Raw genomic sequence first — 25,109 nt, forward strand, 5'->3', positions numbered from 1 at the left:
GGAAAGGAAAGGAAAGGAAAGGAAAGGAAAGGAAAGGAAAGGAAAGGAAAGGAAAGGAAAGGAAAGGAAAGGAAAGGAAAGGAAAGGAAAGGAAAGGGGAAAGAACTAGACTGATCAGAAAGAGACATTAGAACAAGCACATTCCAAATATCCTTGAAATCCTAACGTAGTCTACAAACATGATACAGATGAACAGATGAACACCAGGCACACACAAGTCAGACAACATCTAGGGCAAACAGAAGCACTTGGAATGTGGTCTCTCCTGTATCACTCGGTCCTGGGTTGCCTCAAAGGTCGAACCCCCAAAGCAGTTAGAGCAGATGCTTCCACACTGCAGGGGCCCATCCGCTGGCGAGTGGCTGAACCAACTAATGGATGTGCATAAACACCAGGGAACGTTATCATCCAGGTAAGATATGATGAATGAGAAAATGCAATTTGTTTTTTTATTAACTTCTACGGCCTGAAAGGAGGAGGAGCTTCCACAATGAATCACAGTAGGGTGATGTAAATGAACACCGCCAGACCACCAGAATGCACCCTTCCTTTTCTTGGCAAGAGCTGTCTATGTTTGGGGGAAACGGTGTGGGGAATCCATGCCCTCGATAGTGGGTATCTTCCACCAAATACGGGATGAGCTGGTTTTGCTTAACTATTTTAATTGGTGTCAAGGGAAGGCTCATGGGGTGGGGTACACATCCCAACAAAATGGCTATTGGGGGTGTTGTTTTGTTTTTTAAAATAAACACCTTGAAACACTTAAAGCTCCTGAAATAGGAGCACTGATGAGAGGAGATCCCCAAAAAGGGAGATGATGCTTTGACTCCAGCATTGAGCCATAAGCACTGGTTCGGGGTAGGGGCTCAATGAGAGGGACAGATTCTAAACACAAAAACAAATCCTTTGATTTTTAAAACTAGGGAATGGCTCACAGCATGGACAAGAGGAAGAGACAAGGGACAAGGGGCAGCTCATAAAATGGGGGTTTTAGATTAGACAGCCTCTGATGATCCTATACAAATATCTAATACAGCAGTCATCTTCACATCGTGTTTGGCAACAAAGAATACACTAGAAGATACAAGCAGTGAATGACAAATTATTAAAGAAAGAACCTTATATTCTGGTCATCATGTCTACAAAATAGCCACTAGATGTGATCAGGTCCTGAATATGGAAAACCAGGTTCTAGACAACCCTCTGCATCTCCCCTAAGATTTTAATGAGAATACACACACCGCCAAAGGGGCCTGAGGGGATGGAGTCATGCTTTACAGAATCAGACATTGGATTCTCCTAGAATCTTTTTTCGACTCCAGTCCAAAAGAGTCGCTTCCTGACTGTGAGCTGGTGGGGAGGCCCACTTGTGGGCTCAGACCCCGAGGAAGCCAGGCCAGAAAGAAGCAGAGACACCAGGTAGCTGCCCTTGCTGTGCTGTCAAAGAATTGGAAACAAAACTGGTGCTCAAACTGATACATGGATGTAGCAGTGCTGCTGCTGCCCCACAAGGAACAATGAATAGGAAGAATGATGCCATGGCGTGGGGGTTCTACAGACTGATGAAAACCAAAGCTGTGTGACCAGAAAGACCAGGAAACCCAAACCTGATGCACTGTGAGTGACCAAGCTCCTTATTGTGGAGCTGGAGGACCACAAGGACATTCACCCTCAGAGGTGACCACATGTCCCCTTTAAGGAATGGCTCAAAAACAACTTAAACTGTAATAATGACAGAGAAAAACTTTGGAGACACCTGATAACACTAATCAGTGCAAAGATCGGCTCCGAGTCCAAAAAACAGAAGTTCAAATACGCCCCCATCTTTGGCTGGGGTGGCCCATTTACAAGCAGCAACAATGTAGGGGTTTGTTCTGCTGGACTCTTGAGTGTCTACGGGGAAGGTTGTTTTAAATGAGAAAGTCATGGCAGATTTTCTTCCTCATTGGAGATGTGGAAGAAGGACTGGAAGAACAGAGAGAAAAGCTTATAGTAAATATCTGTTAAAACTTTTCTAGCGAATTCAAGGGAAAAGGTGTAAGCAATACGGTGCTAAATGAAGAACCCAGGACAGGAGCAAGCTCAGAAATTAATTTGGAACAGAATCACACAGATGAATGGAAGAGCAGACACCTTAAAGAAATGAAGCATTAACCCAAAATGGAAGGAAGAGTATAAATTATTAATGTGTGCCTTACTAATATAGTTAATCCTTTTTTCTCTCCTTCTTAAATCTTACAAGGATCCCTAAATTTCAGTATTGCCATCTATGTAGGAGTTATACAAATTGAATCCTGGAGCGTCTTGGAAAAGCCCTGAATGTAATCAGTTCTAGAGTCAGAGCACTTAAAAAAACCTCTAACATTTATCAGTAACACTGAACAGTGAATAAATGAAAACTTCATAGATAAAAACTTGATGATTAGTTACAGGGAAATAATACAGCACAAATGCCAAACAAGGAAAAGGAAAATGTGAGGTCAAAGGAACAAAGCTTCATTACTGGAGGCTACGGGACAATGACTTGGCTGAACCACTCCCAGCTCCCCTGGCCTCCTGGCTATATTAATTCCCTGTTATTTCCACTTCTGCTTCTCTTCCTGGCCCAGGGCACTCTCAGCTCTCTTTTCTTATTGCCCAGCTTCCCCTGCTCCAAATCTTGCCCTGCTTTTCCTACTGAATTCCTCTAAGTAGCTGAAGTACCACCACATCAAAGCTCTCCTCGATTCAAGAGCCAGAAAACCAAGCTCCTTTCTACTAGAGGGCTGGAAAAAATACTTACGACTTCTTACACCCCAAAACCAAATAACCTCCTCCCCAACCCCACACAAAACGAAAAACCCCAAATGTGTAAGGGACGCCCTAAATAAACTCTTTCAATACAGAAAAGAGCTTAACCTGACATGCAGCCGTAAGCATCCCATCTCAAAGGCACGCAGGACGAACGAGGCCCTGAAAGCAGGAGCTCCCAAAGGCCGGGCTGGCCACGGCGCTCCGGGGTGCCTCGACCTCCCCCAGCCGCACTACTCACAGAGAGCAAGTCGATGCCGTTCTCGTCCAGGTTCTTGACGTGTGACGTCAGACTGCCTGGTTTCCACTTGGGGAACGTGTTCTTGTAGTCCTGCAGTGACTCCACTTCCGGCCACACTTCATTATTGGGAGTCCCCAAAGCCCTGCAACACAGAAGTGAATGAAAGCAGGCTTCCTCGGGGGAGGGTGGCCTCCCCAAGCACCCGGAGTCCCCGGGGGGAGACGTGCTACCTGAAGATGCGGAAGAGCTGGTCGATCTCGGAGTCTCCGTGGAACAGCGGCTTCTTGGTGGCCAGCTCGGCGAAGATGGTGCCGATGCTCCAGATGTCCACCGGAGTGGAGTACCTGGCCGAGCCGAGCAGCACCTCTGGAGAGCGGTACCACAGCGTCACCACCTGAAGGGAGGACATGGAGCACGCCCACAATTACGTTAAGTGGATCTTCGTGGGAAACTAGATGCTGGGCAGAACCTGTGGGTCGAAGCAGCCCCAAAGGAAGGGCAAAACGGAAGGCGGGAAAATCACTTCCTCTTTTGAGAAGGTTCTGAAAAGCCACGAAGGCCTAAAAGCAGAGAACAAGCTCAGCCCTACCCAGCCCAGCGAGGGGCTCACACAGGCTTTCATTTTAAATAAAGTTTTATTGATTTGAAAAATGTAAAAGCCATTTTCTAGCTTCAGGACTCTGCAGGTCAGAGACCTAGAGCCAGATGCCGCAGGGCAGAAACCAAGAGGACACGGTCTGGGCCAGGACATTCTCTCTCTTGACGAGGCCGGCCTGTTGATGTGCCGAAGGAGAAACAAGCCCGGGGACAGCATCCTGCTGGCCCCAAGCTGAGACGTGTCCTCCCTCCCCCGGGGAGCCTGGAATGAGGAGGCGGACCGAGCGGCGCGAGCTCCCTCTGCCGCACCTTGGCCAGTGCTCGAAGGGCAACTTACTGAGGAAACGCTGGGGCAGCTCCTCGAGCTCCGAGTGGCCCACAGGTGCGGTCACTACCCAGGGGACATTGTGCAGGCCCAGAGAGCCTCCTCTGTGTGGAAAGGCCAGAGGAGGGCTGGTGCCCCTGGACTCCAGGGCTGGCTCTTATGCAGCCACCCAGAGCTGCCAGAACGTCCCCTCGTTTTTAAAGTGGAGGCTTGCATTGGCTGTCCATCCCTCCTACTGTCCACACTTTCTGGGGCCACACTCCCCCCCGTCCCCTTAAGCCTGTCTTCCCCCTCACTTGATCTAAGCTCTTGGAGGGCAAGGACTATTTATTTGTATCCCCAACCCTCATGACAATGCCTGGCCTAAAGGAAGTGCTTAATCAATGTTGACCAACTATTGATCAAGGGGACCACGCTAAGAAGCAAGGCTCTAGCCAACTACTTGGTCACCTGACTCCATTCCAACTCCACTTAAACAAGGAAAAAGGAGACAGTTTTAGAAGAAAATGCATCCTTATAAGTAAGGAATTAAAAAAAAAAAAAGGCAAATTGGGAAAAAATTTTTAAAACAAATTTCTCTGACAAAGGTCTCATTTCTCAAATGCATAGAGAACTGACTCAAATTTCTAATAGAAGCCATTCCCCATTTGACAAATGGTCAAAATTATGAACAAACAATTTTCAGATGAATAAATCAAAGCTATCAATAATTATATGAAAAAATGTTCTAAATCTCTCTTGATTAGAAAAATGCAAATTAAAACAACTCTGAGGTATCACATCACATCTATCAGATTGGCTAACATGACAGTAAAGGGAAATGAGAAATGTTGGAGGAAATGTGGCAAAATTAGGACACTAATGCATTGCTGGTAGAGTTGTGAATTGATCCAACTATTCTGGAGGGCAATTTGGAACTATATCCAAAGGTCTGTAAAACTGTGATCCTTTGATCTTGTAATATCGCTACTGGGTCTATCTGTATTCTAAAGATATAATAAAAAAGGAGAAAGGACCTACTTACATAAAAAGATTTCAAAGCTCTTTCAGTAGTGCTAAAATTGAGGGGATGTCCATTAACTGGGAAATGGCTGAACAGATTGTGACATATAATGGCGATGGAATACAATAGGATGATTTTGGAAAAACCTACATGAACTGATGCAAGAGAAAACTGGGAAAATACTGTGCATAGTAACAGCAATATTGTGGAATGAACAACCGTGAAAGACTTGGGCTATTCTCCACATTTCAGCAATCCAGGACAATTCTGAGGGACTTATGACAAAGAATGCTCTCCATCTCCAGAGAAAGAACTGTCGAAGCTGGAATGCAGGTCAAAGCAGACTATCATTTGCATTACTTTTATTTGTTTTTTTGGGGGGGGTTTTGGTTTTAGATGGGTATTCTCTTATGACAGTAACTTAATATGGAAGTGCATTCTGTATAATACATGCACAACCCAGATCAAATTGCTTACCATCTCCAAAAGGCAGGGTGCAGAAAAGAGGGAGATAATTCTAATCTTACAATTTCAGAAAACATGTTGAAAATTGTTATTACATGTAATTGAGAAAATAAAACATTTTTAAAAATAAATAAAAATAATGAATAGCCAGGTGGCTCAGTGGATAAAGAGCCAGTCTTGGAGTTGGAAGGATCCAGGCTCAAATCTGGCCTCAAGATACTTCCAAGCTGTGTGACCCTGGGCAAGTCACTTAATCTCCACTACCTAGTCCTTACCACTTTCTTGCCTTGGAAACATATATAGTATTGATTTGAAGACAGAAGGTAAGGGTTTTAAAATCACAAATAAATAATAATAAAGCAAATGTAAAGCTAATCTCCAAGATAATTAGAAAATATCAATTTTAGAATAAGAAAAAATTCTTTTAACTCTTCTTACCTCGTGTGTATATACCCTTATAGGTATTCCAAAGGCCCGTGCAAGTCCAAAGTCGGCTAGCTTAATTACACCTTTATCATCTATTAACAAATTTTGAGGCTTCAAATCTCTGTGAAGAACTCTTCGTGAGTGACAAAAGACAATGCCTTGTAAGATTTGGTACAAATAACTCTAAAGAAAAATGAAAATAAATTAGAAATGTAGCTCAAAGAAATTGCATAATAATTTAATAATCATAAACAGTTATCCACTTGAGCCTTAGAGTCATTTTTTGGTACATCATTCTACATAATAAAATATGTTTATATAGTTATATTATAGGGACATTCATCTTTTTGAAGTTACAGTATAAACCCCCATTGCAACTGTAAACCCATTCTATACTTTCATCACTTTAATTTCTTCTCCATTAGAACCTTTCAGGAGAAAATAAGTTTTGTGCTGACATGTTACTAATGAAGAACCTTACTTAAACAAAAATATGTTTGGGGAACTTTAAAAGGATTTCTGCTCAGGCAGAAGCAGTCAAAAGCACTTGAACTGTCAAAATTAAATGCCATCTACAATATAATAAATACAGTAAATAAGGTGTCACATAAATTAAGAGCTTAGTAAAAATATCAACTAACAGAAAACAGGCAATTCATGTTGTAATTGATTATTCTAGAACATGTAAACTTAAAGAGATTACTTATCCTCATAAAGGACAAAATTCCAACATCAAACTCTAGAAACCTACAGTGTGCTCTAGCAGTGTGACTTAAAGTCACCATTTATAACATGACATCAAGAGCCCTTGGTGTTTACTTCATGGAGCCCAAGGAAGGAACAATACAATCTTGCCTGGTTTCTACAGAATCGATCTTTATAGAAACAGGCCTGGGAAGGGGTTGAGATTTGGATGGACAAAAAGACGGTTCTCTATACTACCCACAGCATTGTCCCACCTCTCCACAGAACTGGCATTATTTCTTTTTCTACCTTTTTATCCTGAGTGCTCAGAACTAAGCTTGATATGGAATAGCTGCCCAGAAATGTTTGAATGATTGCTCACGCTCTCCTAGTTTGAAAGGGGTAAGGAATTAGGTTCCAAGTATTACCACAAACCAGGAAATACTTATTGTAAGTTCCAGCTTGGAGAGCATAAACTAAATAAGGAATCAGTAAATACTTGAAATTCAGCTTCCCATTCCAGAATCGGAACAGGAAGAGACCTTCGCAGCTAACTCAATCCAAACGGAAAGCCTTCTACAGCCTAAGGGAAAGGTGGTCCTCTGGCCTTTAGGGAAAGGGAAGCCACCACCTCCCAAAGCAGTCCTTCCCACTCTTGGAGCAGCTCTAATAGGAAGCCCCAAAGGGCCTCTTGGCAACCTTGTCTCCATTCTACCTCCAACAAGACCCTCCTCTACTTGACAGACCTACAGATACTAAAATAGCTATTCTGTCCCTCTCTGCCAACACTCCCAGATTCTTTCTACCAGTCCTCATATGGCCCATTATCGACTGCCCTCTTCCGGAAGCACCCCAGCGAGTCAGTGCCCTATGAAAAGAAAGCCCAACCTTTTCTAACAAAAATCGGTATCTACCAACCAACTAGTAGGAATAGCCTTACTTTAACAAGGGAAGAATCCATATACTGGCCAGGAGGGATAGAATCCAAATACTTCTTGAGATCCATGGAAAGGAATTCAAAAATGAGGTATAGTCTAGCATCTTGCATGAGTACATCTTGAAGGCTAGAAATAAAAAGCAATTTTGTGAACATGTCTTATAAATATTTCTGGTCTCACTTCCACAAAATACTAATCAAAGCTGTCAAATGGGCAAGCAAGATATTTTCTGTGAAACATGCCTATGAATGGTCAAGTGTGAAACTAGTGTTTAAGAGTAGCTTCTGGGGAAAACTATGAAATTCCAACGTTGATTTTCAAAGTTGACTACAGGAAATCCCAACTTACAGCCAATGGAGATTTAAAGCACCAGGTTTCCACACTGGCCTGGTACCTGAAGGGTTTCCAAAAGAATCTGACACTATATCAAATCCAAATATCAAGATGTTCTCTTTGCAAGAGCAGGGGAAGAAGGGATAAAAAACTTGGAGCTCCTGAAAAGGATTTAAGAGACACAGGGACAGGCACTGTGAGAACCTCCTACACTACAGACAGGCATTTGTATATCTGTTTTCCACTGGTAACAATGGCTTGGGCACTTACTGTTTCTAAATCAAGTGGTTCACAAGCAGAGATTGGCTGGCACAGGGCTATGGAGGGTCTGCAGACCTGGGGCCCAACCATATCTCTTCCTCTGCCACCTTGGGGAAGGTAAATCATTTCTCTTGTTCTACTAATAAAAGGTTCTTTATAGAGACACCAACATTCTTGAGCAATACCTAGCCTTTCTACAAAGCATAAAATGCTGAATACATTGTTGAAATAGGATTGTTTCAGAAAACTTTGAAGAAAAAGTATACAAAAATAGGAAATTCCTATAGATAAAAGTCCATTTTAAAATGATCCGAGAATTTTAAGCACTTTCAACCCATAATTTTTTCCATACCTGACAATGTTAGGATGACGAAGTTCTTTTAACAGAGAAATTTCTCGAATTGCAGTACTTGGAACACCCTCTTCTTCACTCTCTAATCTGATTTTCTTCATGGCTACCACCTGGCCTGTAGTTTTATGTCGACCCTTATATACAACACCATAGGTACCTAAGACATAAAAAAGTCAAATATTTGCCTTCTACCAAAACAAAAACACTACCCAAATCTTCCTTTAAAAAAAAAAATTCTAAGTCAACATAATAATTATTTGGTGAATGTTCAAACAATGTGCTATCCAATAGCTTTGCTTGTATATTTTTACTCATATATATTCTGTTAAGGAGATGACTTCCTTTACTAAAGAACAGAAGGCAGAAAACACAATAACAAATATAGAACATAACATCTATTCGGTTAAGGGGAAGGCTTGGCATTGACTATGCACCTGTATCATCTACTTCTGTAGTACATTCTAACAACCAATTTTGATAAAAACAATGAGAAACCAGGAAAATTATATTGTTAATGCTCCTACTTTGCTTAGGAAGGCAGCAATGTAAGTTAAACATCAGTTAAAGAGATTTTCATCCAAATAAAACACCTTAAAATTTCAAGACAAGTCAAGAGGAACTGGTTTCAGATTCCAGCTCAGGAGTCGTTATAGGTATGAACTAGGCCAGTGATGGTGAACCTTTTAGAGACTGCATGCCATGCTGTGCTGCCCTCCCCTCCCTTACCCCAGAAAGGCTGCTGAGCAGAGGCACAAGTGAGGAATGTCCTCAGGGTTAGAAATAAGTCACTTAAACCCCCACTGCCTAGCCCATACCACTCTTCTGCCTTGGAATCAATACACAGGATTGATTCTTAGACAGAAGAGTGGTATGGGCTTAAAAAAAAAAAAAGAAATGAGTTTAGGGTTAGGGAGGGGAGGAGTGAGCACTTTGCTCCCCTCCAGCTCTGCCACCTGTGAGCTGCCCACCTTACCTCAGACAGAGGAGGGAGAAAGTGCTCCCACTGGGCTGCTGGGCAGGTCAAGTAAAAAATGTCCTCAGGACAGTGGAGAGGGGGAAGGGAGCAGCTTGACCCAAGTGCCTCTGCCTTTCTCATAAGGAACTCTGGCAGTAATGGGTGCATGCCCAAAGAGGTCTCTAGGTGCCTTTTCTGGTCCACATGCCATATAGTTGCACCACCAGGGACCTAGGCTAAGTCACCACACTTCTGGTTGGTGCCCTGGAGCTCATATTCTATCATCTTTAAGCTTCCTCTTCAGTATGTAGAAAGTTGGGTATCATATAACTAATCCCAGGTAACTGAAATGCTATTCCTGTAACTGAATTAGAAAATGTCAAGTAGAAACAATTAGAGAAAGAAAGAATTGGCATTTAGGTGCCAGGTAGCTCAGAGGAGGGGACAAGACAATAGGCTTGATGACAATTAAACTCCCTCAAGTGCTCCTAGAAGCCAGGCATTGCATTAAGTACGTGGGAATACTAACAACCAACTAATGGATTTGAGCCATCTATCAGTGAAGAATGGAAGAGGCAAAGACTTAAGTCAGGCTTCAAATGATAGAGGTGGAGATGGAATGAGCCCAGTACATGGAAGGACACTAAACAATAGCCTGAATAGAAAGCTGGTGTTGAAGAACAGCGAAGATATCAATCAGGCCCCCGATTCCAGAGCTGTGGTCCCCTAACCACCATCCCTGCATTGTTCCCATGCCAGCTGCCCTTAAGAGACTCAAGTGGGGGCTGTTATGAACTACTCACACTCAGTTCTGGGGGAAAGGGGAACTGGCCATAAGGCCTTTCTCTACCTTCTTCTCTGCCCTCCATCTCAAACCTCAGACAGGGAGCTTAACTCAACTTTCTAAAAAATATTAACATTGTTTAAAAAAAAAAAGAAAAGGTGAGAGCCTTGAAAACCAGGCAGAACAGCTGAGATCTAATTCAGTAGAAAACTATCATAGTTCATGAGCAGAGGAATGATGCAATGAAAGTTAATAATTGTGGCCACTGATCTGCTGACCAAATTCACAAAAGTTTCAAGTAGTTCTGGGGTAGGGGCAAGAAAGGCGGAGGAAAGATCCTAATAATGAATTGTTATGCTCTACTAATTTGGTCAATGACAATTTTGACTAGGGTGGAGGCATTACAAATGGAGAAAAAGGAACAAATAGAACGCATCAGGAAGATACAAAGACTTGGGAAATTACTAAATATAAAGATTAGAAGAGGGAAGAGTCAAAGATAATCTCAAGTCTAGAAGGCATATAGTTTATTGGCATAGCAGAACTTCAGAGTAGAAAGGTATCCTCTTTACTTGAAGACCTTTAGTCAGTAGGAACCCATTACCTCTAGAGGGAAGTTTCTGAGGCCAGGGGCCTTTCATTTTTGTCCATAATGAAATATCTTCTATCAGGCCTAAATGTACCTCTTTGTGACCATGACCCATTGGTCCTGGTTTGATCCTCTTAAGTCAAACAGAACTAAACAAACCCCTTTACCAAGTCAGGAGCCTTCACACCCTTTGGGCAGTAATCAGATAGCCTGGAATTCTGACCTTCTAATAACCCCATAAAGAAGTGAAATCCTTTACCATGCTGGCTTGGCCTATCTTTTTTGAAGGCCATCAACATCTTTTTTAGGGTCACAAGATACTGTCATTTCACTGGGCTTTGGATATCTATGGATTTTACTCATTTGATTCTTCTATTTACACTTAATCTCAAGCAGTTCATTTTTTTTTTTTTGCCGAAATAATGCTAATAAGGAGGAATTTATAAAGCCCGTGGAAACAGGGTCTCTGCTTTCTTTGAATAAGAGAATCTTGAATAGTAATTTTAAAAATGTAACTGATCCTAGATTGTTCTGAAAGCCTTTCTCAATCTCTTTTCCTGGTTGTCATCCCTATCCCCTTACCCCAAAATATAGTATGCTGCCCAACTCTAAGCTAGGTCCTCTTTCTTTGTATTCTCTGACTCCCTGAGTTTAATTATCATCTCAGTGCAGACGATTTCCAGATCTACTCTAGTCCTACTACTCTCCTCTCTTAGTCTCATTCCTTTTCCAATTTCCTTATTCCTACCAAGGGTACCAGCATCCACCCAGTTGACCTTTCACTGCTTGCCTTCTTAGACCCCTGGTTTCCCCTTTCTTATATCAAATGAGTTGCCCACTCTTACCGATTGCACGCCCCAGCATCTACAGTGTTCTTTGCTGGCTTTTCACTCTCCTGCTAACCAAGGCTTTCTTCTCCCAAAATTATTTCACTTGTTGATCTCAGTTCCCATGGATTCTATGATCATCTCTCTTCCAGTGACTCCCATACCTACTGCATAAGTCCTAACTCCTCTCCTGACTTCCAGTCTCCAATCTCTAAGTGCTCACAGGAATACCAAACCAAATATCCCACAGACATCTTAAACTCAGTGTCCAAAATAAACCCATCCTCCTCCTTCTCCACAAACACTCCCTCTTTTCTAACTTCCCTGTTACTGTTTGGGATACTATAACTTTCCAGTGCTGAGGTGGGAGCTCACTCTCATACAATCCTCACATCCAACTGTGCAAAGTCTTATTGATTCTACCTTCCTACTCTTTTTCAGTCATCTCTTTTTTTCTCAGATGACACCACCCCTCAGGCCCTTCTCATCTTAGACCAGGTTATCAGACCTGTCCTAGTTAGCTGTGGTCCAGCCTCCACTCAGGGCTCAAACTGCTCTTCCTAAAGTACAGGCCTAACCACATCACCCTGTCCCCCACAAGACTCCTTGCTCTTCCTCACATGAAGATGCATTTTCACTGGCTGTCTTTGCCTGAAGCTCTCTCCCTCCTTACCCCACTTCTTGGATACCCTGACTTTCTTCACACCTCAGCCTTTTCTGAGTCCCCTTAATAGTACTTCTAAAAGTACTTAATAGTACTTTTCACCCTCTAATTTATCCCGCTTGTACATAGTAGGATACACTATCATCTCTCCAATTAGTTTGTGTTCCTTGAGAGCAAGGACTGGTCTTCTGCCCCTCTTTGTAGTACATAACACAGTGCCTGGCACATGATAGACACTTACCAAATGCTCCAGGATGACAGTCTGTCCCTTTCTCACTGCTTGCACACCTCCCCCACCCCCAACACTTAGCATTCAAATGTTAATGTTTGTTGATTCCTGATGGCATGGGTTCATATAATATGCATATATCTGTACAGAGGTGAAGGCCCTTTACATTGAGAAGCTTGAGAAGAAAATTATGTAGTTCTCTATACTACAGATTTGGGGAGATCATTAAGACCAATCTGAATAGGTGCATTGTTTTTCTTTTTTAATATCATCTTCTTGAAAATTACATAAATGACTCACCTTCCCCAATTTTCTCTATTTTTGTGTAGTCCTCCATAGCTATTCAATATGCTGGAGACTCTGAAATGGAAAAAAAAAATGAAAGTGAGTCCACACCCTAAGAACTTCTATTTTTGAGAAACAGTGTAGCCCAGTAGCTACAAGTCAGTGAGATGTGGGTTCAACTTCTCCCTGATCCATGTAAGCCATGTGCCTCTCAGCAATGACCTTGGCTTCCCTGAGGCTTAATGACTTCCTTAAGACTTACCTATTTTCACATAGGTTGTTATAGTGCTTCTCTCTCCACACTAAGAAAATGGTTTTAACTATTTTTATTGGGAGCTAGAAAGGACTTGAACAACAAAGAAAGTACAGACTTAAAGAACTGATAAGACATTCCTCATCCAGGAATTCTTTAGACGAGTAAAGTCACAAGTCCAGTCTTGATCTCTTATTAATAACAAACAGTAGGAATTAGGCTGCCTCTTCTTCCTCATTATGTTCAGGTAATAAGCATTCATAAATATTAAAGATGAATTACTTTGCATTTTCCAAAGGACTAAAAAGGGAAAACTCAAAACATTCATTGACAACACTCAAAGAAGAATACAAGTATGAGCACAATAGACATAAAGAAATCTGATGATGGAAAAGTTCCTACATCAAGAAAGGCTGGTCAGGAAGCCAGCCCTAGAGAGCTCCCTAAAGCATATAAAGGTTAAGTGCCTTGCTGCACTCAGAAAGCTAGGAAGTTTCAGAAGCAGAATTCCTGAATCCAAACCCAACATTCTAAGGACTCCCTCATGCTACTAGTCTAAAATGATCTAGTTTGTATTTTTCCTTTGCTATTTATTAGGTTATGTCATGATGATCACCACATCTGACACTTTATGTAGTATTTGTGGTTTTCAATGGACTTTTAAATATATTATCATGCCAATTCAGAGTTGAATTTACTATTCAAGGTGTGTGTGTGTGTGTGTGTGTGTGTGTGTGTGTGTGTGTGTGAGAGAGAGAGAGAGAGAGAGAGAGAGAGAGAGAGAGAGAGAGAGAGAAAGAGAGATATCACTACCCCCCATTAGAATTTAAGTTCCAAATGGCAATGTATATAGCTCAGTGGAACTGCCTGTCAGCTCTGGGAGGGGAGAAAGGGAAAAGGGGTGGGAAAAATCATGAATCATGTAACCATGGAAAAATATTAGAAATAATTATTTTTTAAAAAAAAAAAACTTAAGTTCCTTGAGGACAGCAATAGTTGTTTTTTGGTCATATTCCTAAGAGTATCTAAATAGTGTTACAAGCTTGTTGAATCAATAAGTAAAGAAAAAGAAATTTATAATGAAATTCTGTAGGCACCCTTGCCTAACACACTATCAATTACTGATAACACTGTTCAGAACACTAGGAACCAAACCAGAGGGGTAATCCTTGCCAAAAGCTTCATGACCTTGAACAGAATATTTGAGCCTCCGAGTTCTCTTTAATATAAAGAGACTGATCTAAATTATCTCAGAACCCACAATCTGACATTGTTACTCTGTCAAATATAAATTAAGAACCAAAATTAAATTATGGTGATGCAAAAGCAATGAATATTTAGAATTCAAAGAAAGCACGGGAAAACATATGACCTAATGCAAAAAGGAAGCAGAACCAGGAAAATTATGCAGTGACAATAATATAAACAAAAACCAGCAAATCCAATGGGCTTGATAGCTTTGGTCACACAGAACAGTTAAAAAGATGCCTCTTCCTCCTTTTAAAACAGAGATGGATTAAAATCCAGCCTCAGACACTTCCCAGCTGTGTGACCCTGGGCAAGTCACTTGACCCCCATTGTCCACCCTCACCACTCTTCCACCTATAAGCTAATACACAGAAGTGTTTAAAAACAACAAAAAACATAAAACAGAGATGGAGATGGAATATCACATATACTACTCAAACAGAGGATCTAGGAGCGGGGGAATGTATTTTCAGTGGCCAGTTAATGTGGCCAATATACATGGCTAGTTTTGCTTAACTTCTATTTTTCCCTTTTAATTTTTGTCACATAGAATGGCTTTGCTTGTAGAAGAGAAAATACATATTCAGAAATAAATGGCAGAGAATTTTTCTAACAAAATAACTATATTATCAAGTTTGAAAATGTAGCTGAACTTATTAAAAAACAACTTCAGTGGCAAACTGATAGTTCAAATTTTTAAAAATATAGCCATAGGCATTTAATTATCTTATTACAGTAGTCTGTTACCTTACACTAAAGACCACACAAATGGTCAGCAAGTCTAGTCTTTATTATTTATTCATGGTTTGGGAGGCATAGTGTCAATCAGTGGGGTGGAGTAGGATAATCATTGGAGAAAAAAATCTTAACTACCTTTTTCATGGCCTCAAAAGGCTGTGTCCCAGCTGACTCCCAAATTCTACATGCCATCTTGCACCTCTATGCCTGGATTATTCTCCCTATTTATCTCCAGCTCTAAAAATGTCTCTCTTTCTACAATGATCAGCTCACAGACCATGTCCTACTGGATTTCTAGTTTTCCCTCACTCCTGGAAATACTTTGTATTTACTCATCTGTATATATTGTATCCCCTCCCCCAGTAAACTGTAAGCTCACTCAGCAGGGACCAATGTTGTCTCCATGTCCTCAGTAACTAGCACTGTCTCTTGGCACTTTATTTAATAAGTTGTGGTTAAACTGATGGCAAATCAAGATGTCACTCCGTGGTCACTTCACTGGTATCAACAACATTGAAGCAGGTTGCCTAAAGCAGCGGTGTTAAGCTCAAATAGAAATAGGGCCACTAACCCTATGTCACATCCTATTTTTATGCATTTTGTTAAGTATTTCCCAGTCACACTTTAATCTTCAGGTCATGTTTGACATTTCTGGCCTAGAGAACTTAAGAGATCAAGTGACTGGCCCACCATCCTCAAGGGAAGCACATGAACCTGGGTATTACTGGCTTCCTAGTCAACTCCCCATTTCTAGCCTGAAGCCTCTCAAGCATTCCAGCTTATCCTTTCTGTCTAGAAGACAAAAAGAGATGTCACACATAGTAAATGAGGTGTCAAAGAACACTGGAATAGCACTCTCAGAGTAGCAAAGTTCTTGAACTGTTTTCTTAGAGTAGAAATGTCCTCCCTAGCTTTTTATTTTGTTTTTTCTTTTAAACCCTTACCTTACAATATTGTGTATTGACTCCAAAGCAGAAGAGTGGTAAGGGATAGGCAATGGGGGATAAGTGACTTGCCCAGGGTCACACAGCTGGGAAGTGTCTGAAACCAGATTTGAATCTAGGACCTCTCATCTCTAAGCCTGGCTATCAATCCATGGAGATACCCAGTTGCACCCCCTTCCTGGTTCTAAACTATTTCTCTGGAAAGAAACATGTATCATGAATGGCTAGATACCAATTTTTTATTTATACAATTTATAAAAGGCTATCTAGATCCTTTTCTTCTATATCCAAAATGAATGAGCCCAAAATATATAGGATTCAGGCAGTCAGTCAATAAACATTGAAGCCATTTATAGGATTAATAGGAAATGAGTGAAGGCATTAAAAGTAAGTGGGGATAAGAAGACTTCTTGTAGAAAATAAGATTTTAGCTGGATTTTAAAAGGAAATCAGGGAAGCCAGGAGGTAGAGATGAGAAAGCATAGGGGATGGCCAGAGAAAATACCCTGAGCTAAAAGATGAAAGTGTCTTCTTTAGCAACTTTAGAGAGAGCAATTCAAGTAAAATTATGAGCTCAGTAGTCAGACTATAAGGCGTTGAGAGTAAGAAATGAATTAGTTCAATATGAAAATTAAAAAACAGGTAAAAATTCTTCCATCTGTCTTGTGTTCAATAAATTAACTTGTCTTATTTTTGTTAAGTCTCAAAGTATTTAAGCCAATATCCTTTTCAAATGGTTTGTGTAGCCTAGTGTTATCTTCTCACAGGTATGAACTATCCATTTCTTAGAAGGGCAGGGTCAGTTATGCCCCTGCTTCCTTTTTAGGAACCATCTTGGCTGTCCAGAAAACTGATCTGGAAGATTCTTTGGATGTAAACTAAAGGATAATATTTAAACACTCTATTAAGGACATTGATCAGCTGTGTAACCATAGACAAGTTACTGAGGCTTGGTTTCTTCCTTTGGCACTTGCATGACAGCTATAAGGATCAAATGGAGACATTTTCAATTCAAGAGCAAACCCTACCACCTTCATGCATTTTGCAACAAACTTCTCTTAACATGCCTTGGGCTTCTTCTCCCAGTGCCCTGTGTAGAGATTACAAGTACTGGTTTTCCTACCAATCCTTTGTATGCCCTTGGATCTAGTCACTGGATCTCAACTGACTCACCCAAAAAATAAACCTATTTAACCATATCCCTTTCAGCCCTAAATTGTACTATCTAATGGCCTGGCCTAAAGAATGCTAGACTTGCTAGCTAGATGACCCTTGTACCAGGTCACTCCAGTTCTCAAACCTTCAGCTTCCTCAATACAAAATAGGAATGACCAATTATGTATTATCCACCTTGGCAGACTAATGATCCTGGCTAAAATGATAGGTTTGAGTTGGAAAGAATACAAATGATAACTGGCCAAAGGATATGAGAATAGGTATGTTCCTAAGGAAGAAATCTAGGCTATCAATAGCCATATTTAAAAATGTTCCAAAGCAAATTAAACAACCACATTTCCACTGCACATTTATCATTGTGGTAAAATTGGCAAAAAAAGAAAACGACAAATGCTATAGGGGTTGGAGGAAAACAGGCACACAGGTGCACTGTTTGTAGAGCTGGTAATAGGTCCAACCATTTGAATAAGAAACTTGGAAATATGCCTCATGTTACTAAAAAAATGCTTACTTTTTGAACCAGCAATACTGTGTCCTGGTATAGTCCTATACCCCAAAAATAAAAATAAGGAAAAGATACATAAAAAAATTTCTAGCTCTTTTTGTAGTGTTAAATAACTAGAAATAGCGTTAGGGGAGGGGACATCAATTAGAAAATGACTGAACAAATTGTGTCATATGAATACAAGGAATATTACAATGCTGTAAGAATCAATCAACATTGATTAAGAACCTAGTATGTGTCAAGCACAGTATAAGTGCTAGGGATCCAAAGAGGCAGAAGATAGTCCCTGCCCTCAAGGAGCTTACAAGCTAATGGAAAAAATGTAGAAACCTTTAGAGTAACATGGGAAGAAACAAGAGTAAGGGAGATTCCAGGAAGCAGAACAATTTAGATAATAAGCAGTTCAGCAAGAACTGAGAACTCTGATCACTGCAATGACTAAAGGATCCCAGAAGTCTGAGCCTAGACGCCCTCCAGAGATAAGTCTAAAAGGACAGAATGAGGGGAGAAGAGAGAGGGGAGAGAGAAAGCAAATAAGATTTAATTATTGATAGGGTGGACATAAGGAAAAAAATATTGTTAATTAAAAAAATACAGTTTAAAAAGGATTTTTTTTTAAATTTGGAAGTTTTTTTTTTTTTTTTTTTTTTTTTTTTTTTTTTAATTTTACCTTCCATATTAGAATCAATACTGTGGATTGGTTCTGTGGCAGTGGTAAGGGTGTTAAGTGACTTGCCCAGGGTCAGCGGGATAGGAAATGCCTCCAGGCCTGGTTCTGTATCCACCAAGTCCAAAAAGTTAGAGATCTTGTCCAAGTCCCTTATCAAACAGTGGAATATTAGACCCTGGGGCCCAGAGGGACCACCAGAGGCAGCATTCTTCAAGATTTCCCAGGAATAAATGTGCTGATGGGGCTCCAAGGTTGTCACCGAAAGGGATCTTATTAATGTTGGCTAGGACAGCGCCCCCAATAGCCGCCTCTCTCCAAAGGCTCCCCTCGCTGCCTATCTCCGGGGGTAGCTGGGTATAGCCTAGAATGTCAGAGTGGGAGAATCTTAAGGGCTCCTCTGTACCTCCCTTTTCCAGGGCATGCCTTAAGGCCCAGAAAGTCCCAAGCCACCACTCATGGGGGTCACACGCTCACGCTCTCTTCCTCTTACGGGCTCTTCCATATCCCTCTTTTCCAAGGGGAACCTAAGGCCTGGCGGGGGTGGCGTGGGGTCCCCTGCCACCCAAGGGGAGGGGACGTGCGCGCGCGCGCGCACAGAAACACACTTCCTTACTCTGTGCCAGGAGTCGGGCGAGGCCGCAGGTCCCACAAGAGGTACGCCCAGCCCCTGCCCAGCTTCGGCGGCTCCGAGCTCTGGGCCCGCCTACCCCCGCAGGGGCTGCGTAGCCGGCGAGGAGTCCCTCTGCACAGAAAGGGAAGAACGCGGGGCGCCCGGGCACATGGCCCCCGCGCCGCGAGCTCGTGCTTGGAGATCCTCGCCAGCCCATCTTTCCCCCTCCCCCACCCCGCGCTTGCTCCAGGCCGGAGGGAGCCCGGCAAGGTCCTAAGTGGGAGGGCCCTGAAGCCCCGGAGACGCCGCGCCCCCACTTTGCAGAAGGAGACTGAGGCGGGGAGGAGGGGGGGAATCCGTCACCCCACGAGGACAGGGATGCCTCTCTGGGGCTGTGCTGGCCCCGCTCCCTCCTCTAGCCCGGCCACGGCCTCCTGACCCCCGCCTCCGGGCCGCTGCGGCCCCCGCTTACCTAAGGAGGCCGAGGCCGAATGGGTAGCAACAGCACTGCAAAAGCGTCTGGTCCACCTCAGCTCCGGGGACGCCGACTGAGGCCAGTTTCAAACTCAGCGCGCTAAAGTGTCTCCGCTCCGCCAATCAGCGCGCCCGTAGTCTTTCAAAGCGACCAATCAGAGCGCGGACACGCCTCCGCTCGCTTTCCTGGGGGGGGCGGCGGCGCGAAACAGCGGTGAAAAGGCGGTGGCAGAAAATAGGAGGACGGGCGCCAATTGAGCCCGGCGCAAGCGTCTACGGCTCGCCTCGGCCCCGCCTATAATCCTAGTCTCGTAGGTTCTCGTCGGAGACTAACAACGTGGTAGGGCGGTATTTGTTCCCTTGAGGGTCTGGGAGCTGTTGATCCAGTTCATAAAGCGTCAAGGGACACATATATCGTACATAACTATCATTTATGTAGCGCTTTAAGATTTGAACAGCGCTTTACTGATATTAACGCATTTGATCCTCACAAGAAGGAAGCAGTTACTATTATCCCCATTTTAGAGATGAGTAAACTGAGGCAGAGGTTGTGACTTGCACAGCTGGGGTTGCATAAAGAGTCTGAGAAAGGTTTGCACAAGTCCAGGGCTCTATCCCTGGAGCCATCTCTGATCTGGAAAGAATCATAGACTCCAGATCTGGGAATCTTAACAGGAGTCTACAGAACCAGATTTATTTCTACAGAAATCGTTTCCTTTGTCATTCTCTTTCCTGTTATGCATTTAAAACATTATTATGAGGTTTTAAGTTCAAATGTGACTTCAAATACTTCCTGAATGATCCTGGGCAAGTGATGCAAGTGACATATATATATATATATATATATATATATATATATATATATATATACACACACACACACATGTGTATTATTCTGAGGAGCCCATTGACTGCACCAGCCTTTCAGCAGGGTCCCTGAACACAAAAGGCTAACAGCTCCTAATCCACATCACAAACAATGGCTACATTTTATGTCATGTTTTAAGATTTAATGCAATTACCTGGTTTGGTGGATAAATAGAGCACTGGTCTAGTAGGAAATCCTGAGTTCAAATTTGGCCTCAAACACTTTCTATTGGCGGTGTGACCCTAGGTAAGTCTCTTGACCTCTGTTATCTTTGCCCAGAAAATGCCAGGAAGAGCCCAAAGGGTCACAAAAAGTCAAGACTGAACAGCAACAGCAACACATCAAGGTTTGCAATGCATCTTCCATGTTAGTAATGTTAACATACATAAAATAGTGACTATGTGTGAGGCTCTTGTGCTAAGCTTTTTATAATTATCATCTCATTTGACCCTCACAAAAACCCTGTAAGGCAGCTGCTTTTGTCATCCCCATTTTACAAGTGAGAAAACTGAGGCAAACAGTAGTTAAGTGACCTCTCCAGGATCATACAGCTAATAAGTGACTGAGGCAGCATTTGAACTTGGAGTCTTCCTATCTTCAAGTCCTGTATTAACTCATCATGCCATCTATCTCCCTGTAACTTATGTAAGTGCTCCAAAAAAAATATAAAGCGCTTTACCAATATTAGTTATTTTATTATTTGAGCTGGAAGGGGCTTCAGAGGCCAACTAAACCTCCCCTCAGCCCCACCAGCACCATTTTACAGAAGACAAACTGAGAAAAACATGCCCTAAAAGTATATGGCTCTGGATATCAGTGATGGAATTTGAACTCGGATCCTCTGCCTATAAGAGCCAATGCTCCATGCCTGCCTCCCTTTAGAGATCAGAGTCAAAACCTCTCATTTTCCAAAGGAAGGGCTGAAGCTAAGAGAGTGGAAGGAACTTGAGCAAAGTGACCCATAGGATAATCAAGTTTGGAGCTTAGGCAAAACAATTCCACTTTCATTTCTGTGTGGCCTCCCCAGTTTGATTCAATCAAAGTTTACTATTAAAAGCCTACTTCAGAGCTATTAAGTAATAATAGCATTTTGTATAACCCAGGGGAATTGCTTGTCAACTCTTGGAGGGGGGATGAAAGAGGGGAGGGAAAGAAAATGAATCACAAACATGAAAAAAACATTTTAAAATTAAAATTTAAAAAACCAAACAACTATTTCACCTTATAAGATCAGGAAGAGACTTTCTAGGTCACCTAGTCTAACCCCCTAAATTCCCCAGTCCCTCTTAATCCCAGTTCCCTTTTAATTATTGCTATTTGTCCTATATAGAGCTTGTTTTGTATATATTTCTTTTCACATTGTCTCCCCCTTTAGATTATTTACTGGCATCTCCCCCACCCTCAGTAGATTATAAACTCCCTGAAGACAGGGACTATCCTGTCTCTTTTTGAATCCCCAGCTCACTTAGGGAAATAATGGTCCTTGATTGATTGATTCAGATGTAATCTCTAGCTAGGACCTAGTCAAAAGCTCTAGGTGTGGTGGGGAAGGTTATCAAATTTGTTTCTTTGGGGCTCAGTACAACCTGGATGAAAAAGGAACTGTCCATTTTGATTTGTATCAAATATCTCTGATAAAAGTAGAGAATCCAAGATCAAAAGAGAATTGACACTCCTATATAAGCCTGAGCGATCCCCAAGAGAAAAATGATCAAATTTTGTGAACCATTTTCCAATTTAAAAAATGTAAACATTTCACAACAATACAAAAAACAGTGCCAAATCACTACTAATAAGAGAAATGCAGTGAAAGGCAGCTGGGTGGAAGGCGGGACTAGATAACTGATCAGTATGGAAGTCAGGGAAGAACAGAGCTCAGCTCTCATCAGGGACAAATCATAGCTATGTGATCCTGGGGAAATCACTTACTTTCTCAGTACCCCCAGGCAGCTCTTTAAGTTGAAGGCATGTTGCTAACCTATAGGGAGGGGAGTTTCCATACTGATAAAGTGATTGATCCAGAGGGGAAAAGAGAAATGCAAATGAAGACAATTCTTAGCTTTCACCTTACCTCTGTCAAATTGATAAAGATTATAAAGGAATCTATCAAAATAGGAGCCATGGGAAGATAGGTATACTTATACCCTGTTGGTGGAGCTATAAACTGGTCTGACCATTTGGGAAATACATATAAGAAAAGGCACTAAACTATTCATACCCTTTGGCCTAGATATCCCATTACTGGATATATATACTCTAAGGAGATCAGTGACAGTGTAATCTAATACAATAGAGTATAATAAAAACACATTTATTAAGCTCTTAATATGAGCCAAATACTTGGCTATGTGCTGAGTCCCTGCCCTCAAGGAGGTTACAGTCTACTGGGAGAAGACAAAAGGAGACTGGAAAGGGAGCCAGGAGTTCCAAGTGGTACCTGCTCAAGGATATCAGTTCCTTGGAGTTCAAAGGAAGCTGAGCAGCAAGTCCAATTTCTGTCCTCTAGAAAGTAAAGCTCCAGAAGGAATTTAGTGCTCTAGCTCCAATCCTCTAATCAGAGGGGAAGAAAAGACTGAGGGTATAGGGAAAGGCTGTTAGCAGCATAGTGATGAGATTTTAGGTGATCAGCTTATTCTGGATGTTCCTTGGACCTCAGACCAAGCAGATCTGGAGTAACCAAAAGAAAGATGTTACTTATAATAAAATATTCACAGCTCCTCTCTTTGAAGAGGCAAAAAATCCTTACAGAGTGGGTGTCCAGCAACTGGAGGATGGCAGAACAAATCCTGGTAAATGAATGGAATGGAATTATAAATCTATAAATATATACTTGCACACACACATACACATACATATACATTTAACAATGCATGTACATATATGTATGTATATATATATATCTCCATGTCCATGTGCCTATACATAACAATAATAGCTAACATTTATATAGCACTTCCTGTATTCCAGGCATTATGTTAAGCACTTTTAAAATATTTCATTTATTCCTCACAACAAGCCTAGGAGGTAGGTGCCATTATTATCCCCATTTCCATTTTACAGTTGAGGAAACTAAGATAGACACAAGGTTAAATGACAGAGGCAAAATAGAGTGAAATTGATGTGGCTCGGCATTAGTAAATGGTGTGATTCATGTTCTTCCCCTACCCCCAAAATAAAAAAACAAACTACCCCCTACCCTTCCTGAAGCTGACTCACAATTCCACTGGGTTGTATATGTATCATTGACCAAGACCTATTTCCATATTATTGATATTTGCACGAGGGTGATTTTTTTAGTCTGTATCCCTAGTCATTTCCCCATCAACCCATGTGTTCAAGCAGTTGTTTTTCTTCTGCATTTCTACTCCCACAGTTCTTCCTCTGAATCTGGATAGCTTCATTCTCATAAGCTTCTCAGAATTATCCTGGATCATTGCATTGTTGCTAGTAGAGAAGTTCCTTACATTCGATTTTACCACAGTGTATCAGTCTCTGTGTACAATGTTCTCCTGCCTCTGCTCCTTTCACTCTGCATCAATTCCTGGATATCATTCCAGTTCACATGGAATTCCTCCAGTTCAGTAAATGGTGCTTTAAAATCTTAGAAATGCTTTGAAATTCTTTTTCTTAAATGGTGCTTTTAGATCTTATGCTTTTTACTTGTTAATAGATATTAGAATATAGACTCAAACCCTGTGTTTTCCCTGTGCTCTTCCTCCCAGTTTTCAAATCTGAAACAGTACTCGGAATGTTATGATTTTATCCCCTCTGATAAGAGTTTGGAAGGCTGGGAAGGACACTCACGCACTCAAAATAACCTTGGATGTCTGACAAACAGGACATGGGAGGGAACATCACCCAGTTGCAATGGAGATCTTTGGACTCCTTCCCTGCCCCTTTTCCCGGAACACCCCCATGAATGCCTGGAATACTCTGGGAGCGGGCAGAGAATCCGAGGACAGAGAGCACGGCAATACTCCAGACCCATAATAAAAAAAAAAATTCTAGAAATCTGAAATCCCCTCTATGGTCTTTTCTGTCACTGTGGGCTTTTCCATCACCCTGGCTACATTATCTGTAACATCCTTGAATGAACACTTTCATGTCTTAAGATGAAGGGGTCTGAGCTGCAATTCTTTGGGTGAGAAATCAGCATTCCTTCTCCCACCACAAAACTTGCTCTCCTATATCACAATGACTTACCCAGGGTCACACAGCTAATAAGCATATGAAGAGATATTTAAACTTAAGTCTTCCTAAGTCCTCTCAGTGTTCTTCTTCTTTCTTTTTCTTTCTTCTTTCTTCTCCTTTTTCTTCTCCTTTTTCTCTTCCTCCTCCTCTTTTTCCTCCTCCTTTTTCTCCTTCTCCTTCTCCTTCTCCTCCTCCTTCTTCTCCTTTTCCTTCTCCTCCTTCTTCTTCTCCTTTTCTTCTCTTCCTCCTCCTTCTCCTCCTTCTCTTCTAATATTTCTACTACTTTGTGCTCTATCTACTCCTACATATAAGTATATACTTACAAATATATATGTAAAAACTCTATTGCTCCCACATATGTGTATATACTTACAAATATATATGTAAAAACATGCACATGTACATGTACATACATGTTGTCCATACATATGAATTCATCAAGACAGGGAATTCTTGAAAAGAAACTTCAGTTAATGAAGAAGCTAATGGTATGGTAGATAGAGTTCTGGGTCTGGAATCAGGAATATCTATGTACAAATCTGACCTTAGACACTTATAGTTGTATGACCCTGGACAAGTCCCTTAGCCCTTTTGGCTAGTTTTTTCATCTGTAAAATTAGTTGGAAAAGGAAATATTAAACTACTCCAGTATCTTTGCCAAGAAAACCCCAAATGAGATCATAA

At 41.6% G+C, this 25,109-nt stretch overlaps 1 protein-coding gene across 1 annotated transcript in view; it reads right to left on the minus strand.

Annotated features, from left to right (window-relative positions):
• Nucleotides 1-19,432, minus strand: part of CDK1 (cyclin dependent kinase 1) — a 21,178-nt gene extending 1,746 nt beyond the window's left edge. Inside the window, exons 1-7 of the mRNA XM_044662947.1 lie at nt 19,365-19,432; nt 12,764-12,823; nt 8,416-8,572; nt 7,472-7,595; nt 5,860-6,030; nt 3,262-3,425; nt 3,032-3,173 (exon numbers count right to left, since the gene is read on the minus strand). Coding sequence (XP_044518882.1) covers nt 3,032-3,173; nt 3,262-3,425; nt 5,860-6,030; nt 7,472-7,595; nt 8,416-8,572; nt 12,764-12,800 — 795 coding nt within the window. The 5' untranslated portion in view covers nt 12,801-12,823; nt 19,365-19,432. The remainder of the gene's footprint in view (nt 1-3,031; nt 3,174-3,261; nt 3,426-5,859; nt 6,031-7,471; nt 7,596-8,415; nt 8,573-12,763; nt 12,824-19,364) is intronic.
• Nucleotides 19,433-25,109: the final 5,677 nt, after the last annotated feature.

The sequence above is a fragment of the Gracilinanus agilis genome, chromosome 2, assembly GCF_016433145.1.
Source record: "Gracilinanus agilis isolate LMUSP501 chromosome 2, AgileGrace, whole genome shotgun sequence".
NCBI classification, from domain to species: domain Eukaryota; kingdom Metazoa; phylum Chordata; class Mammalia; order Didelphimorphia; family Didelphidae; genus Gracilinanus; species Gracilinanus agilis.